The sequence below is a fragment of the Siniperca chuatsi genome, linkage group LG15, assembly GCF_020085105.1.
Source record: "Siniperca chuatsi isolate FFG_IHB_CAS linkage group LG15, ASM2008510v1, whole genome shotgun sequence".
NCBI classification, from domain to species: Eukaryota; Metazoa; Chordata; class Actinopteri; order Centrarchiformes; family Sinipercidae; genus Siniperca; species Siniperca chuatsi.
Window position 1 is genome coordinate 15,123,292 of NC_058056.1, and position 18,637 is coordinate 15,141,928.

General features: G+C 37.7%; 1 protein-coding gene across 3 annotated transcripts in view; it reads right to left on the reverse strand.

Moving 5' to 3' along the window:
• Nucleotides 1–18,637, reverse strand: part of ltk (leukocyte receptor tyrosine kinase) — a 58,398-nt gene that overhangs the window by 37,985 nt on the left and 1,776 nt on the right. For 2 of the 3 annotated variants that reach the window (XM_044166041.1, XM_044166039.1), the window contains exon 2: nucleotides 1,732–1,780. The exons of the other annotated variant lie outside the window; for it this stretch is intronic. In XM_044166041.1, coding sequence (XP_044021976.1) covers nucleotides 1,732–1,744 — 13 coding nt within the window. In that variant the 5' untranslated portion in view covers nucleotides 1,745–1,780. The remainder of the gene's footprint in view (nucleotides 1–1,731; nucleotides 1,781–18,637) is intronic. 3 annotated transcript variants of the gene reach the window in all.

Sequence of the window (18,637 nt, forward strand, 5' to 3'; positions counted from 1 at the left end):
ACCACAAACAGCCGACAGACATGGTCTTGTTCTGGAAGATGACTGCGAGGGAGGGCACTTTACACGTGACATGACATTCAACATACTAACTAGCATGACCAGTAGACAGTGAGGGAGATGATTATATCGCAGTGGGTCATCGCAACTTAACCCCTGTAATGGCCTCTGGACAGTGACATTACTGTTCGCTGGAGCCTGTAAGGCAAGGTCAAGCAGGTCAAGCGGGACAAATTGAATTATTTAAAGGGAAGTTTATTAAAAGCAGTTAGTGATGATAATTATGGGGTGTGAGGGGGGTCATGTATTTGAATGGCAGCCTAGCTATTCATCGGTAATTACGGAATAAAAGCAGCTATGGATAGATTCCTGAATACTGGAAAATGTAAATAGTCCATAAAGAGGGGGATTCAGCCAAAGAAAAAACATTAACAGACTATTATTAACATGAAATAGCAAACAGTTTTTTGGGAATCTCCCTAGAATTCAAACTTTCTTTCATTGCCTCTCATTTGTTCCCCTTTTGCCATGTCCAGTTTGGATTTAAAAAAATGAAAGGAAAAAAAATCTGTTGGCATTTTCTTTTATGAAAAAGAGGCAGTGTTGTAGAGGCTCCAAATAGCTTCCTGAGCTAAAAGCTGCTGCTGGTTGTCGTTTAGTTCATTTCAAGGCTGGGGCGTAGTGGAAGTTGCAGATCCTGAGCAGCTAAAGAAAGTCATCTCCTCTGATGTTGTTCTCTCACAGAAAAGGTGGCAAATTAGCTGGGGCCACTTTGCCACTGATATACCTGGCCACCAGTAATATGTCTCCTCTCCTCTCCTCTATTTCTCACAGTCTCATTTTTTATTTCCCCTTTAGAGGATTTAGTTAACACCACGGTGAAATGTTTGACAACAAAGACATCATGGCCTGTTTACAAAGATTTTGGGTAAAATTGTTGTGTGAATACTCGCTGCTTGTCAGGTCAAATAACCCTGAAAGCAGCTCCAGCAGGTCTCAGATCAATATTCTGATGATAAGGCCCTATATTTTACACCTGTATCTGCTAGGCCGTATGTATTGGATGCACTTTAAAATAATCACATCCGCTCTTCATGTGGTCATGAAAGTGGCATCCTGTAATATTTGACTGAAATCAAGATTAAGAGTCTCATCTCAGTTTAGCATGTTAGCATGCTAACATTTGCTAATTAGCACTAAATACAAGCTGGCTGAGGGAATATCATTCCTTTTGCAGATATTAAAGTAGTGGACAAATCAAAATTTTGACCTGATGATGGTGCTAGATGAAAAGTTAAAAGAGTACGATTTAGCATTGCACTCCTATAACATTGCCGTACTCAGTTGAACCAGAGATATCATCCTTTTTAATCCATGCATTCTTCTTCATTGTCAAAACCTGGTGCTTATACTACCCAGGATGCAGCAGTTTAGTTGGAGATTCACATGTGTAATGCTAATAGCTGAAGCCACAAAAGGTTTTATTCAAATTTTTTACCATATGCAGTAGTACACCCAAAACCTGTAAACAGATTGTGATCCCTTCAAGGGATCACTAAAGTGATTACAATTCATCCTGAAGAGAACATGAATGTTTGTCCCAAATTTCATGGCAATCAAACAGTTGTTTAAATATGCAGCTAGCATGGCTAAAAAAAAAAGGCTGAGACTACTGTATAGTTAACACTCAATGAAGTTCATGCCTGCTTCCTTTAAAACAGCGCTACAACTCACCACTGGTAAACATTTGAAGATGATGGGGAGTGCTGCATGGCTTTTGCACCTAGTGAAAGTGTAGAAATGAGACATGTTACCAAAAGAAGTAAAATATTTCTATTAAATGTGTGAAATATAGAAGTCTAAAAGGCCAAGAATCCATCTCCATGTAGTTTCTGCTGAGTCATCATTTGCTTAGAGTGAAGCTTCATCTCTCTCCACTTGCTTAACAAAGTCCTGATCCCCTCAAATCCCCCATGAAGACAGCTGACTATAGAGAGAGCCATGATCTACAGTAAAGCATCCAATGACAACTTTGCTGCAGTGTGCAAGTGGACAGATGGAGGCTTAGAAGAGGATTCACTGACAAGGAAAAACACAAAAGCGCTCCTGAGAGGAACTTCAAAGGTAATGCTTCACGTATTCAACTCACATAATAAAAATGCTGTAAAAAGTTTACCCTTTTAAACATGTATGTAATTGCTTGCAAGTGTGCAGTTACTGTATGAGCACATTCAAGTGTGTCTCAGAATGCTCTACTTCATTTATGGGGTGTCTGAGAAAGAAAAAAAGAGCAAAACACGCTGAAATCAAACAAAACTCTCACCCACAAACATTCAGTCTCCACTGAGAGGAATCAATTTTGTGCACTGGCGTCTCAGCAGAGTATACAGCGTGATCACAGCACCGCCTCAGACAGAAAAGGTGTGATGAATAAAGAAACACCCTCTGGTCAGTCTCTTAAGAATTGAACTTGTATGTATTTATTAGTATTTATTAAGTACTGGCGCAAGGAAACCGATTCCACACATCCACAGCTGCACAGGGTCTGCAAGATACCCCCCCCCCTGCCATTTGGACAAGGTCATAAAGAAGGGCATGTGTGGCTCATCTTAGCTGTCTTCTCTTATTCTCTAAATACCAAAATCCAGTTGGAACCAGTTTCCAAAGCTTTCAGAGACAAGTCAATGACATGTCTGAAAATTGGCTAGGGAAGCTTCTAACTGAACAACAAGTGGTTAGGAGACAGATGGTGCAACAGTAATACTGAGGTGACGTAAAACTGACAGCTAAAATTACAGCATTAGCCAGTGCTCCCATCAATCGTTGCCATTTTACCAGAGCTATATGCAGTATCATTCACAAAGTGTTTTCAGTGGAGCACAGTGTAAAGAGAGACAGAGAAAGCACCAGGCTGCCAGACAGATAAACAGTAACACAGAGGTTCACTGACGCTGCCATGTTTGCACAAAGCCTGAGGACAGAGAACACAAGCTTAATGCACAGCACATGACAATTTATACACATTATTGGTTATTGTTATGTAAAGTTGCTCCTCCAGGGTGGAATACTTTCAGTAACTTTGACAGTATGTTCATACAGTAGGCTATATCAAATTAGTTATGACTCTGCTTTGACGGGAAATTATCAGAAAGGTGACAAGACTCCACAGGAAAATATAAAGGGTTCTAATTCAGCAAGAGGTAGAGTCAAGATGAACAGGCCTTGGCAAGTATAGAAGAAGGTAAAAATGATAGAATAGTTTGACATTTTGGGGAAAATGCTTATTCGCTTTTGTGCTGAAAGTTAGATGAGAAGATAGATACCATTCTCATGTCTGTGCATTAAATATAAACCACAGCCAGCAGGCGTAAAGCTTAGCTTAGCGTAAAGACTGGAAACACAGGGAAACAGCTAGCCTGGCTCCGTCTGAAGGTAACAAAATCCGCCTACCAAAACCTCTAAAGCTCATTAATTAACTCTTTATGTCGTTTCATTATTTGGTCTTCCTGGAGTATCAGCTGGTTGCCCGGGAACCTCACGGTGACGATAACATGTCAAGAAGTCACTGCTCCTGACCAAGAAAGAGTCCGGCACACAATTCCCATTGTTGTTTTTACACTTTGGTTTTTGAACGGCTTAACAAGATATAACGTGTTAATTAGTGAGCTTTAGAGGTGCTGGTAGGCAGATTTTGCAGCAAGTCCTCTAAATCAAATGACAAAATGCAACACATTGTTCGTCCATGCCTTCTAGAACGACACAAGCATTTTCTGATCTGATGCCCTTATCAGCAGGGCAACATCATCTGTCTGTGCCTTCCTAAACTGTTATAAACCACTGTTGAGAAATAAATCTGTTTTATGATGTTACAGTGCTCTGGGTAAGATTTGGTTAGGTTTAGGCACAAAAAATGACTTGGTTAGGGAAAGATCATGGTTTGGGTTCAAATGACTACTTCTTTCAGGTTAGGGGACCTTCGTTGTTACATTGTGGTCACGGTTTAAAGAAACCCACACTGACTTGAGGTAGGAAATGGGAGACAAACAGCGGTCTCCCATGTGACAGGCCAACGTTTTGTTGACCCATCCATCCACCACGACCTCCTCCCTACTTTGTGGCTTTATAACAATGTCACCTGACCTCTTCCTTTGCTCCCGACAGAGTCATAATTACTATAGCCTAGGGGGCTTTGTCACTTAAATGTTGTATGTTGTTTTGAGGCACTTTCTGAAATGACATTTCTGATGTTTGTCTCCAATCTTGTTACCTTTGGACAGAGCCAGGGTAGTTTTTCCCCCTGTTTCCAGTCTTTATGCTAAGCTCAGCTAGCTTCATATTTACCGCACAGACATGAGTAGGGTTGCCATCCATCCCGTAAAATATGGAATCTTCCCTTAATTGGAAACTAAAAGACGTGTTCTGTATTGAACTGACCCACACATCATGGCTGGAATGGCTGGAATAGTTTTGTGTGGCTGGGTCCGAGTTCTAGCGGACTGTGAGGAGATATTCGCTGAATTTAACAAAAAGACGTGTATTGGATTAGAATCGCCACCTTTAACCCTGTGTTGAACATAATGCTTGCAGTTTTACAGTGTATCAAAGCAGTGAACATAGCTCTTGTTTAAAATGAAAGAATATGATTTTCAAGATATCTTATGGCAGAGGAAAGAAAATGAAATAAAAAAATGAAACCCCAGTACTTTCATCTACACAAAGAAAGCTCCCCCACTGACAGAGCCTGGATAATTAAACTTAAGAAAATGACACTGCTAGACACAAAATAAGTAGTGGCATAAGTAAGACATAAGTAGTGGGGTTGAGTGTGGTCAAAATGACATGGTACCGTTAAAGTATTACTGTCTAAAGTAATAGATACCGAATTAAAAGAAACCTGAGTATCATGTTTCAGTTGTTCAGAAAGAAAGATAAAATACTCTATGGCAGTACTCTATGGAGTTTTTTTCCCAAATGCTACAAGAGCAGCTGTGATTGTCTTCACCAACCTACCATGAGGGGCTGAGACACAGTTCATAGAAAGACAAACAGACAATTTTTGGTTTGAAGCCCATGAAAGTCTCTGCAAAATTCTTAGTGTTGGGATTTTTTACCTTTCCTGTATGTCACTTATGATTAAGTGCTGAAACGAATGTTTATTTTTATTATCGATTAATCAGCAGATAATTTTCTCAATTAATTAGTATTCCGTATAAAATGTTGAAAATTAGCAAAACATGCCCTATAATAATTAACCAGAGTCCAAGGTGATGTTTTTAAATTGCTGTTTTACCTGACCAACAATCTAAAACCCAAAGATATTCATATATGACAAAGAAAAGCATCAAATATTTATTTGGAAAATTACAAAAATTAGGAACCATTATCAAAATGGTTTCTGAATCGTGATTAATTTTCTGCACCAACTAATCAATGAATTGACTGATAGTTTCAGTTCTGTTACAGTTGTCATAAGTCAAACTCAAATTCCAAACATTTCTCAAGTTTCCTAAACTAGATGTTACTACAGAACTGTATTTTATTGATGATGCCTTTAGAGGTTCATGTCATAACTATGTTATAATTTAACATTGTTTGAAAGCAGAAGGTATGGCAGATCAATGGTTAACACTGCCATCTCCCTTTGTATATGATCTCTACCACTTCAAGCCATTTCTTCTCAGCACTCCAGTTTCCTCCCACAGACAAACAGCTCAGCTGAATGAAAATAACAGAGAGCGTGAATGTTAGCCCTGTAGTGTCTGGGTTACAATGCTAACAAGACCCTGAAGAGTAATAAACAGGTATAGAATATTGACCCTTTTGAAAACAAAAATAAGTGAAAATTGATATTTTCTGTAGCCACATCTGATGCCAGGTCCCACTGTAGAGTAGTTATTCAATACTCATTCAAAAAGTTCTTTGTTGCAAATCACATTAACGAATAAGTTACTGTAAAAAGATTTCCAGGAACATATTTTTCTCAGTTGCTACTTGTATAGTCAATTACAGGTCTCTGCCCCTTTTTGACCTTGAACGATATATATGTCTTTTATGTTGCAATAATAATATAGTCTTAATCCAATTTCCTCTGTGGGATCAATAAAGTTCAAACTGATCTAATTGAATTTTCATACATGCATACTGCAAGTTATCTGTTATAAGTGAGTTAGTTCTTATTGGAGTCAATGCCAGATGTTGCAAAAAGACAAAAAGAGGAGACAATTTAGAGAAGACAAGGTTGAACAGCCAGACATACTTTTGAGCTGTTTTTCCATTTGTGTACTTTCATTTTGCTTCTGTCACAAACTGTACTAATTTGAAAGTAAGTAAAAATTTAGAGGAATTAGTCAAGCTAGCATTTGAAAAACCCTTCAGTCAAGTCAAGTTTATTTATATTTATATTTAAATTATGTTTATATATTACTAATTTGTTTTCCCAATTACATTGTGGTGACAAATGTAATCTGGCTGCCTGGAATATTTTCACAAACAACGTTTTTTAGAGTGAATAACTTTTATCTAGGGAGGTCGCTGGGGTGGATGATGGGCATGCAAAGCGCAGGTCCGGGACCCCACGTGGGGTCACCTGATAAGCAGATGGGGTCTGATGTTTGAAAAAATGGGGAAAATATATATTTTTTTTCATATAATGTGTAACATGTGTAACACAGATCCCCCTTTATGTCTCGAAAATAAAACAGTAATGTAAATGATAGTCAGTTTTAAATCACAACAGTCTAATTGCTGGGGTCATAATGATTTGGGGACCTAAAAATATGGTCGAAGTTGAGAAAAGATTGGGAAACTGTGCTTTAGACCATCAATTCAGATAAGGAAAAACTCCAAAAACCTTTATGGAGAAAAGTACTGAGCTTTGTCCAATCTGCTGAGAGTTTTAAATTTTGGTAATGTCAGACACAAAATGTGCAGCTCAAAGCATGTTAATCTTCCCTGCAGAATTATTTTTTCAAATGCAACGTGTAGCCATTGAAGCTAAACTATGTTAATCCTAAACTTTAAACACTTTGACTCCTTTACACCTTGTATTAAAATGTCTATCGTATCCAGATTATATCTAGATATAATTTAACCTGATTACATTTACACCTGGTAGTAATATGTGTCTCCACTTTCCACATTGAGATCTGATTGCTCTGTCCAGCTCAAACAACCAAATGTCACATCCTCCTCTGGTTTGTGTGGGTCCAACAAAACAACAACAAAAAAATAAAAATAAAAAAGATGGTAGCCATCTGTGAAGCTGTGCTATTGTATAGACTTTTGATTGCTTTTCAAAGCGGGGGAAGAAGTCATCTTCGACAACAGGAATGCCTTAGATGAAAGCAGAGGAGGATGCTGTTTTATGCAGCTGCTTTTATTTAATCTGTGGTCAGTGCCACCACTGTCCAGAGGACAATCTGCATGCAGGAACGCAGTCAAGCTATTCAGGTTTGGGGTGAATAACCTACAAGATTTTTCTTTTAAGTCTGCTGCACAAACCATCCACTGTCTGCCTCAACAAACCAGGCTGTTGTTTTAAATGACATCTTAGTGTAGTTAGCCACCGTCAGTCCAGCTTGTAATAGTCAATTAAATTACATTTTTCTTTTTTCCATCCCCTTTTGTAATTAAGGGTTGTAAGCCTTTGCATTTTCATTATTAATTAGTCCTATTATGGATAGCAAACATCATGCATCATGTGAGATAAGTGCTCATTGAATACATGTATTTGCATGAATACTGGGTGTAATTATTCTAGTTTAATGTGTCTTAGGTGCTTTTATTAGCTGGGTTTCACCATCAGCAGCTTTTTTATTAATATAACGTAAAACCCAATGGTCATATATTCTCCTCTTCTCTCTTCAGATGCACTTTTGAAATATTTGAATCCCACCCCTGCAAATCCGGGGCCAGCTGCAGACACTTTCTCCACCCCAGCACCTTCCAGCCATGCAGCATCAGGTTCTTGCGTCCCCATCCACCTCTTTTTTAATACTGTTTTTATTTTATGATTATTTCATACTTTGCTGCAAGAAAGGAAAGGCAAGTAAGGCTGTAGAAATGCTTCATTATGCATATTGCACTGAGGTTATGTTTTTTGTTCAATACTCTTATTTTGTTTTTCTGTTTTTGGTTATTTTTATAAATCTTTTTATGTCTGGACTGGTTTCTTTAATACCCTATTTTGTGCTATACCGTTTTTTATATTATGTTTATAATTTGTTTTATGTCACCTGTTGCTTTAATACTGTTTTTATTTAGTGGGGTTTTTTTTGTTTTGTTCCTAAAATAAAGAAAATCTCAAAGACATAAAGCTATGCAGTTTCTATGTTAGTGCATGAACACAATGATTGGTGGTGGAATGGGCTGCAAGGGGCACCTGATAAAATCTTGCCTAGGGCTCTGCACCATAAATCTACTCTCTACTCTAATTTTATGTCAGTCGTCTGCAAGGTCATTAGAAAATAGAGATATTAGACATGTAGAGGCAAACTCAAAACTGTCTCAAGGCCCCAATATTGGCCTTAATGTGGTGTAATGTGGGCAAATAAAAGAATAAACATTTAGGCAACTTGACAGCCTTCATTGCTACTGGAAAATGAAGCAAATACTCTGTCTTTGCTCAAGGTTATGTTCACAGTTATTTAATCATCAGGCTTTTATTGAACCTTCTGTTTACCTGTGTGTTTCTACTAAAACTTTATGTCTTATCTCACTGACTTATTATGGATCTTAGCAAAACCCATAACTTCTAAAATTAAAAAGCACAGACTAGAATTAGATTATATTCTGTTAAAAGTGAAAAAAAGTTTAGTGACACACCAACAAAATATGCAAACTGGGAGGCTCTTCAGATACTGCTGCAACCTGCAAGGTGGGCACATACCACAACTGTTCTCAATTAATGAGTGAAATGGGAAAACACAGAAAGTTTGTTTTCTTTAGTCAAAACAGTACAACTCTGATTCAAATGTATCACTGCAAAAATGTTCATACATAAAAACAATGACTATAAAAGAAACAAACTAAGAAAAGACTTAACAAGCCAAACTCCCTCTAAAATATAACATTATACCCTTCATTATACTCTGTTGGCTACAGAAATATCACATAATAACAGGGAGCAGCTCAATGACGCTGCAGTAAAAAGACAACAAAACTTTCAACAATCAGTTCCTAGTGGAAAAAGTCCATTGTAACATTTTTAATAAAAACTTACAAAACAACATTGTCAAACCCACAGCTCCTGTGGTGTAATAAAAGCTCACACAGCCAGTGGTGGTCAGCTGTAAATATGCAAACAGGTTAGCTTGCTAGTGGTATACTAGTGCTAGCTCCCCCTCCAAACTACACAGCAAAATATGTTGTTGGTCGTTGCTTTTCAAAACAACACATAATAATGTTTTCTGATATGACGCACATATTGTCTCTTTTCAGTGCCTTCCAAAAAAATAGACAGTAGAGAGTAAAAAACTGGAAACGAACAGTGGTCTTCTGTGCTCAAGTCACATGCTTTGTCTCCCATCCATCCAAAACAAAACCAAGTTTCACAGTCACTAGAGGTCCTTGTCAGGTAAACAAAACAACAAATGCTGTTGTTTTTTTGTGAGGACAGTCTGAGACACCCAGAATTATCAGAGAAAATGTAAACGAACAAATTCAGAGCACCTCAATCCATCCTCACAAAGACAATGCTAAAAGTGCTGTCAGTTTGTATGCTCTAAGTAAAACAAAAGCTTTATATGACAAAATACAAACGTTTCATCGGGAACCATCAGAGATTCCTCTTTTCTGACTGTCAAGTTTTATTTACAGAACTCAACATTTACATCTCACACACACACAGAGACAGTCTGGTTAATGAAAGTGCAGAACTTTATATGAAACTTAAAGTCTGTAACAATTCTTCAAGTGAAGACATACAACAACTTTAAAGCTTAAAGCACTTCAGAGCCACAGTTTTGAACTAACAAAAATTAAGTGGAAAAAATATGTTCACTGGATCTAATTTGGCTCCAAAATACAAAAAAACATTATAAAGAAAATTGGTGATAATTGGAGTAGCTCCCTGAAGAAACACAGTGGAAAATCAAGTTAGACTATTCACAGCTTGAAAATAAAATACGTCTTCTTACTGGACTGGAACACTGTTTGTTCTCAAAACAGTCCCTTGTGCTTAGACAATGAAGACTTAAAATAGATTTTCAGATGGGAACCATTTTTGCACAGTTTTCAGTAAGGGGCTCTCTTAATGTGACAACCAACAGACATACAGAACAAAAAACAGCCAGAGGACAAAAACACACTTTTATCTAAAATTTCACATTCATGCAATTAAATAATGTGTGTCTAATAGCTTCACAGATAGTTTGCTCATCATTAACTACTTGAAGTGAATATGCAGCATGGAAATATCCTATTCTCTGATTCACAAATGGATACTACACCAGTCCATTTATTCACACTGACCCACTCTGTCCATTAAAGGTGGGGTATGCGATTTTAATCCAGTACACGTCTTTTTGTCAAATTCAGCGAATATCTCCTCACAGTTCACTAACTGTCCATTCAGTGCGTGTGCTGTGTTTGTACACAGCCCTGGCTCTGTAAATGGGAAATAAACAAAGTGGCTCGTACTGAGCCACACAACACTATTCCAGCCATCATTTGTGTATCAGGTAACGTTAAATGTCTTGCCCACGAACATTCAGCTTACTTTCTAGTTTGCCAAGATATGCTGTTGTTGAGTATCGCTGTCTGGAGCTGGTGTGCTGGCTCTGAGAAACCGTCTTGTCCTGTCTAGCTGTTAGCTTCGCAGCAGCAACTGTAGGTACAGTTTGCTAACCCACAATCAAGCTAACATTAGTTATATCACTTAGTTATATTATGGTATTTGTCCAGAATGTTCTGGATTTCTCCAGAACCGTATACCCAACCTTTAAGTGATATCAAGCAGAGAAAAAGAGCAGACAGGGAGTTCAATTGTGCTTGTGCAAAAGGAAACTAAAGATACTTCTTCATACCCATTCAGCCCTTCAGTGTGTCTAGGTAAATTGAGGCCAAGAGGTTCATTCCCTTCTAGAAAAGAGGCACCATTATATCAGACTAGACTACAACTGTTCAATTTATATATGTCAAAATATATGCATCTTTGCTGAGACCCTTGAGTGTCTGTCTGCATCCAGACACACTTCTGAAAGACCCATTCATGTGCAGTGAATCAGGCTTTCGGTATTTCCAAAATAATTAAGTCCCATAATTCAATCTATGATTTAATTGGTTGCATCTTGGCTTCAGTTAGCTTGCATATTGTACCAGCATGCAGTTTCTTCTCAGACGGTCCTTTTTAAACAAAAACACACCCTGACTTTCAGACACATCATGTCTATTTTCCCCTTTTCTCTTCACAACTAGATACGAATAAGAAGATAAAAGGCAGCATACACATGAACTAATAAGCATTTTAATTCAAGGTGACTTGGGATAAGTTAGCTGACATGGAAACAGAACATGTGATTTTGATGAGAGTTGCATCGACTAAAAGCTTTATGATGGTGTAGTCCCTCATTCGTCCAGGAGAAAAGGTTTCAGTCGTAGTCATCTGGACATTGTTTTCAGAATCACTGTTTTCAGAATCAAGATGTTTCGGCTCACACATTTTCACAATTGAAAATGACTTCCGGATGGGACCCGAAACGCCTTGATTCTGAAAACAGTGTCCAGATGACTATGACTGAAACCTTTTCTACGCTATAAAAGCTTTATGGTGACGGTGAATGCTTTCACTACATTAATGTGATGTGTTTTTGCAATCTGTGGTACGTTCTTGTCATGAAACAGAGTATGATAACAGAGTAAATGTCAAGCTGTGGAGGGTCAAACCTTCACTGCTACAACTGTAATAGAAACTATCACTGTTCATACATGTATAAATTCTGCTGTAGATAAATGTACAATCCACAATCCAAATATGAACAAATTAAAACTAAAATGACTGGTATCTGGTATCACTCTCAAATGGATTGACAGATCATTAAATACAAGGGCTAGTGCTAGACAGAAACAAATTCTAAATTAGCTGTATTTTCTGATGCTATGTAATGCTGTTTACATCCGTAATGTTTGTTGACATAACGTCATTTAATGCTAATATTGGAGTAAAACTGTGGTCTGTTGCAAGATGTGGGTTTACTGAGTTATCTGGAGTAACCTGAAACATGAAACAAAGTAAAAAGACCTGTTGTGGGTTTGACACAGCAAATTTATCCAAATAACTCAGTAAATCACCTTCTTGGAACAGCCACAGGGTGACTGTCCACACTTGAAAAACGAGTTGAACCACCTAGAAAGATCGAAGTTTGCTCAAAGCTGAGAAAATAATGACTGTTGTCTGGCTGGAGCACTGGTGAAAGTAGCATTACATTTTGACAGATCCCAAAAGCGGAGGAGAAACCAAAACCAAACCTTAGCTAGTTAGCGACTAGCTTGTGAACACAGTGGAGCATTTAGAAGCTAAAAAGCCATATTTTTCCCTCAGGAGTAAATATTGGACTTACATTTACCAGAAGGACAGAAACACAACTCCAAATGAATGCTAATGTTGCTAACGCAATCCAACCATATCAACTTAAAAGTTGATAATAGGTCTGTGTTGTGTTTACAGCTTGTTCTGCTGCCCCCTAGGGATCAAAAAATCAAGTAAATATAGTGGTGGAAGATCAGAAAAGGGTTATATGAACAATTCTTATAACGTTATTTGTAAAGGCTTTCAAAGGCACTGACAAACATCCTGCCCATATGGGGCGTTTTGGAAGGCAACTATTTTGTCACAGGTTGGAGGACTCGTTCTCTGAGGCTTTAAATTCTCAAGATACTACTGTATGTGAATGTAGCCTCAAGTTTACAGGAAATGGTTAAAAAGTACTGATTCAGCCTTCAATTGAAAAAAGCATTTACTTGACACAGCAAGTCAATACATAAAAATAACATATATACTTGTATGTATTACTCAAAGCATTTATAATGTATAAAACAGTACTGTGCTTGCAAGCACTTCATAAATTCTGCCAACTAACAGTACTGTGGTCGCCCTGACATCTGCCTGGGTAACATCCTGAGGAGGTGGGGCACTGAAGGGACTGAAGCAGCCCTGCTCATCTGTTCTCCAATCACAAAGTCCAACTCCCACTCAGTCTGAATGTGCTGGCGAGCTGACCTTCCTTCACAGAGATCAAAAAAGCAGTGTCTATGAAAAGTGTGCACACACTTCACTGTCTTTCAGTTCAGCACTGAGGCATAAATTAGGCCAGAACATCACTGTGACCACCCAGAGTCAGCGCCGTCGCCTGTATGACTCACTGCTTTGCTTTACTGGACTAGAATGACCATCTGCTGTCCAGTGATTTAAAACCAATTCTTTTTGACAGTGTGCAAAAGCAATGTTTCCCACAATATAGTGAAAATTAAAAACACATGATCAAATATCTTAAAATGCTTCCTGGTAACAGAATGTAGTTTGTTAGTTTGAGCAAACATTTGCTGTATGAGTACCAGAATAGCCAAAAAGTCACCCTGTTTATGATTTCCTTAATAGACAGACAGACAATAATAGCTGTCTGGGTTTGTCTCGGCTGTTGCCTGTTCATTCTCTACCACAGACATAAAAATCTATTCCAACATATTATTTTTATTAAATGTCCACCTTCTTTACTTTAGCCAGGAGCCGGGTGACAGCAGAAACCCTGTCACTGAATTGACCAGAATGCGGCAAAACATGAAAGTCTTGTGATTAATTAACATGTGACTTTGACTTCGTGACATCAGACACTCTGTTGTTCTGTTTTGCCTTTTTGCTTCCTCTGACAGCGGCCTGTTTTCATTTCACAATGTCAAACCACAGCCAAGTTGTTCTTCGCCACATGGGCATTTGGGGGCAGTGAAATGTGATGCATTTTCACGTCTAAAAACTTCATTCAACTCTGTCACGTAAAGAAAGAAATAAATAACTGTGGAGGACAGTTGCACAGATGTTGGAAAATGAACACAACAGAGACATTAAAAGAAGTTTCTGCCTTCTGTATTATATCTGTCATCAGAAATTAGATATTTTAATAATAAATAACATTTCTGTCCTCAGGATCCTCAACTTTTTCTGTAACTGTAAACTACTCTACATCATTAATTATTCACACTTATAAACTATCTGTCTGTTTTTATAATGGTTTATAACACACTATAATGTGGTTGTTAGATACAAGTGTTTGTTAATGTATTTGTCTATAACTATAACTTCTCCTGTGGGCAACCATAAGTGGAGGCTGCTGTATAAACAGATAACTAATGACAATATAGTAACACAGTTGTATTAATATAATACAGATATTCAATTTACAATAATATATGACAAAGGAAAGCAGAAAATCTGCACATATGATAAACTGGAACCTGCAAATTTGTTTGTTTTTGCTTGAAAAATGCCTGATGAAATGAAATGATCGATTAGATAATAAAAATAGCTGCCAATCAATTAATCGACAATCATTTCTACTTCTTTTCTTTTACAAATAGATCTAGAGATTCTATATTGAACCTTTTATAGAACCTGTAAAAGGCTTATCAATGTCAGCTAAACTGTGAAGAGGATTGTCACTGTCAAGCTTCCTGCTGCTGGTTTAACATCAAAACGAAGGGTAATAATGATGAAATACTATCATCCTCCTGTTAAATAACTCTGGAAAATACTAAATGTGCATAATACTAATGACCACCTGATGTTGTAAACACGTTTTCTCACATAATGACTGCACATAATTCTCCAGTATTATCTCACTGACTTCATCCCCAGAGACACTAGCATTTGTGGTTGAATGAATTAGGTTGAAAAACTACTTGCCATCTGCTCTTTTATTGAGAAGCACTGTTCTCAATATAGTTTAATTTCACCTGATGAAAACACAGCTTTAAAGAACTGACAGATTGGCACAATATGCTCTTTTAACATGTTTTTTCTTTTAACATAATTTTCCCCAAAAAATGGCAAATGATTTTGCCGATAGTATTCAAGTGGGAGTCGTCCTGTTACAGTTGCATCATTTATAGTCACTTTATGGAGTTCCATCTATTTATCCATATAATTGTGATCTACCGGTGTCTGGAGCTTATTATCTGTATGGTACTGTATAGTGCTTTAGGTGTCAAAGAAGTTTGAACAACGTTTGTCTTTTTTGTTTTGGGTGTTTGAACTAACCCTTATAGAAAAGAGGCACAATTTAAAAAAATAATTAAACCAACAGACCTGTGCATGTACTTTTGCTAATATCACAGAAGCAAAGGAAAATGGATACATTTGTGATGCCATTTAATTGTTATATCTCTGAAAAGTGTAAAGTGTGACGCCCTGATATGGAGATCGATTTGTGTCAGTATTATTTGCGTGAACAGATCGACAATCCCTGTGTAAATGTGTAATTTGTAATATAGAATATAAAACACCATCCACAGATTCAAAAAAAGATTTGTGAACTCACAAAAATATTTTGCAAATATAAAATGGACCTGCAAATACACAAATTCCACAAATAAAAAAATATCTGTGAATATATGAAATTAATTTACAAATAAATGAAAACCATTTCTGAACATCTTCCTAACATTTACATCAACAGGCATTTGTGAATCCAATTTTTATTTGTGGATCTCAATTTACGCTTTTGGATTTGCATTTTACACACACAGTTTTGAGACAAACTATCCACCAGTCATTTCAGTCACGTCATTTCCACATTTCAAGGTAAGAGCACGCAGTCTTTCTATGAGCTGTTTTTTAAAATAATCAGCAATAAGTAACGTGCATTCATTATTGTATTATGTTAATGTGACAGTGAGTATTAGTGTGTGTATATTTGTTCTGTGTATATTATCTAGCACACACTTTCGTATGGCTTCAGATTCTCTTCAGAGTTGCCTTTGCAGGAAAAAGTGCACTTTCAACGTTTCATGCCAAGTGCAACATCTCACACGTGTTTGAATATCTTGCCAACATTCAGCTTGATGTCATGTTTTATCTCTACATGTTGCTTCCTAACTGTCTCTCTCTTGCCTATTTTTATCCATCTCCCTTTCTGTCTCTATTGTTTTTGATTAAAAAAAAACTTTAAACAACATCTGACTGGCTTTGCCTCGACCCATGGTCGCCCTTGAACGTGAGAGCTGCACAGCTGGCTGCTCATCTGTCTGTTATCCAGCCGGCAGAGTGACGCCCCTGAGGCCCAGCTTTGATCTGCTGTCTCTCTCCCTCTGTTTTTTGGCTGTGGATACATCATTACACACCTGAGCAACAGACATTAGACTCTCATCCACAACTTTACTACAAGGACACAGGAGGAAACACAGTCGCTGTCTCTTTGTGTTACAGACGTTTGCTGGTTCAGGAGATGAAAAACAATAAATACAAAGAAAAAAAAGACAGTCAAAAATGAGGTCAATCCCGAAAGCCTGCTAGAAGAATTCTGCAAGGAGGCAGACCAATAAATGAGATGTTTCATGGGGAAAAAGAAAAATATGTAATATATATTATATATAATAAGTGATTAAGTTTGCACCTCTGAAGAAGCGCTGAAATGATCATTTTCACACAACAGACCAGCAAGACATCTGACTCCTGAGAAATTCTAGTGAATAAGCACCTAATTCCCCACCATGTTGGAGGCTCGGACCAATCAATTTATGCCTTAACCCAGTCAATCTTTAACATTTCGTTTGATTTCCAAAAAAAGATCACATCGCTCACATTACCATTTATGCCACTTAATCTCAGGGTAAATTTCATACTTAAATTCAACCAACAGGCTTAATCTGACTTAAATGGCTTTAAACAATACATAAAGTGAGTTTGTGTTTGCCTAGAAATATATCAAAGCATGAACTCTGAAAGGTCGACACTGGTTTAAATAGAATCACTCAAGTGATGAGCTGATTTATGTGTGTGTGCGCGTGTGTGCGTGATTTATAGTGTGGGCTGCCTGCACTAATGAGATTCAAACTCTGTTGATTAAGTGCAGATCAGACCCGTCTTTTTTTAAATTCACAGAGACACATGGGGACTGAGAAGTGCAAAATAAACACAGATGATTAGTTTGAGAGGAATCATTAAAGCTGCATGCACACACAGACGCACACACACATGGTCAATGTTGTTTGAGAGTCACTGCTGTTCAATCAAGAATCAAACCAAAATCACATTTTCATTGCAGTTGTACCTCCACAGTCATTAACTAAAAGCCTTGCTGGTTTCAGTATGAATTAGTAATGTTCACTGAAGTGACCCCAAATTAGTTTATGTAAGTCTCTGTTTCAGTCAGCCAGTATCTTCAATAATACTAAAAGCTGAAGTCAAATCAAAACCGGGGCCTGAACTGAAATCTAAGGATGTAATTTCGTCTGGTTTTTGTTATTGAAGACAGGAAACAGTGCAGCAAACTAAAAAGGTACATAGCACAGACACAGAAATACAGTGTGGGATTGGACTTTTTGTACTCTATCTTTTTGAATATAAGTTCTTTCAAGATAACAAAAGCATTCTTTCCGATCCTCGTTTTTTGGCAATTAAGCAGAGGCTTTCTAGTAATTGGTAGAAATTATGGCATGAGTCAGTGTGAAAAGAAGCACTTTCTCTTGATGGCTAATGGCATCTTTGAATTTTGGCTGTGCGCCCCTCTGTGCCATTTTAAAAGATGTTACGTGGTATTTGGCAGAGCTGTTAGAGGAGGGGAGAAGGGAACAGTTAACAGAGTCTGAAACAGTGATGTTAATTCTCTAGTGTTTCTACTGTACAACATCAGGCTGCATAAAGTATACAATAGGCCAGGATTCACAGCTGGCTTCCTACAGTGATTGTACTGCATTTATGTATTATTTGTAGCGAGCAAGCACTGACTGCTGGGAAAACGGAGTGATGTTGGGCAAGAACTCTGCTACTTTTGTTTTTATCAGCCTTGCAAAAGACTGAAATGAGCCACAAAAGGAGCCACATGTTCTATTATTTCATAATGAAATAGTAAACACAATAAGTATTTGTTCTTGTACCGCCAGCAAATCCTAGCGAAGTGGGACGTTAGAAAAAGATTGTGGTTTGGATTTAATATTAATACAGTAAACATGGTGTGTCTCGTACTTCAAGTCAAAGTTGAGTTTTTCAATCATTAGTCTAGACCACAATCTTTCCCTAACCTTAAACAAGTGCTTTAAGTGCCTAAATATAACCACAGAAAAGTTACCAGCAGATAGGTACGGCTAAAGTGAAAATATATCAAAATTTTGCAGATCAGTTCAGTGTGAACATAAGAAAACTTTATTCAGACGGCATTATATTTCTCTTACTGTAAAACATATCTGCTGTTGCAAATCAGTAGTATATAAATGTAATTTTAAGGAGACAGGGTTGCCGTAACACTTCTGTATGCTGTTATGAGGGAACTGTCCCTCACTTGCTGCTCAACTAGGCTGCATGCTGGACACGATTCAGGACCAGAGAGGGAGGGGGTCTGGCATAATACTGTGAGTTTTGGCAAAGCTCACCCTGGGCTTTCTCCTGTCACTGGGATTGACTGCAGTAAGAGCCACTGACACTGGCCCAGCCTCA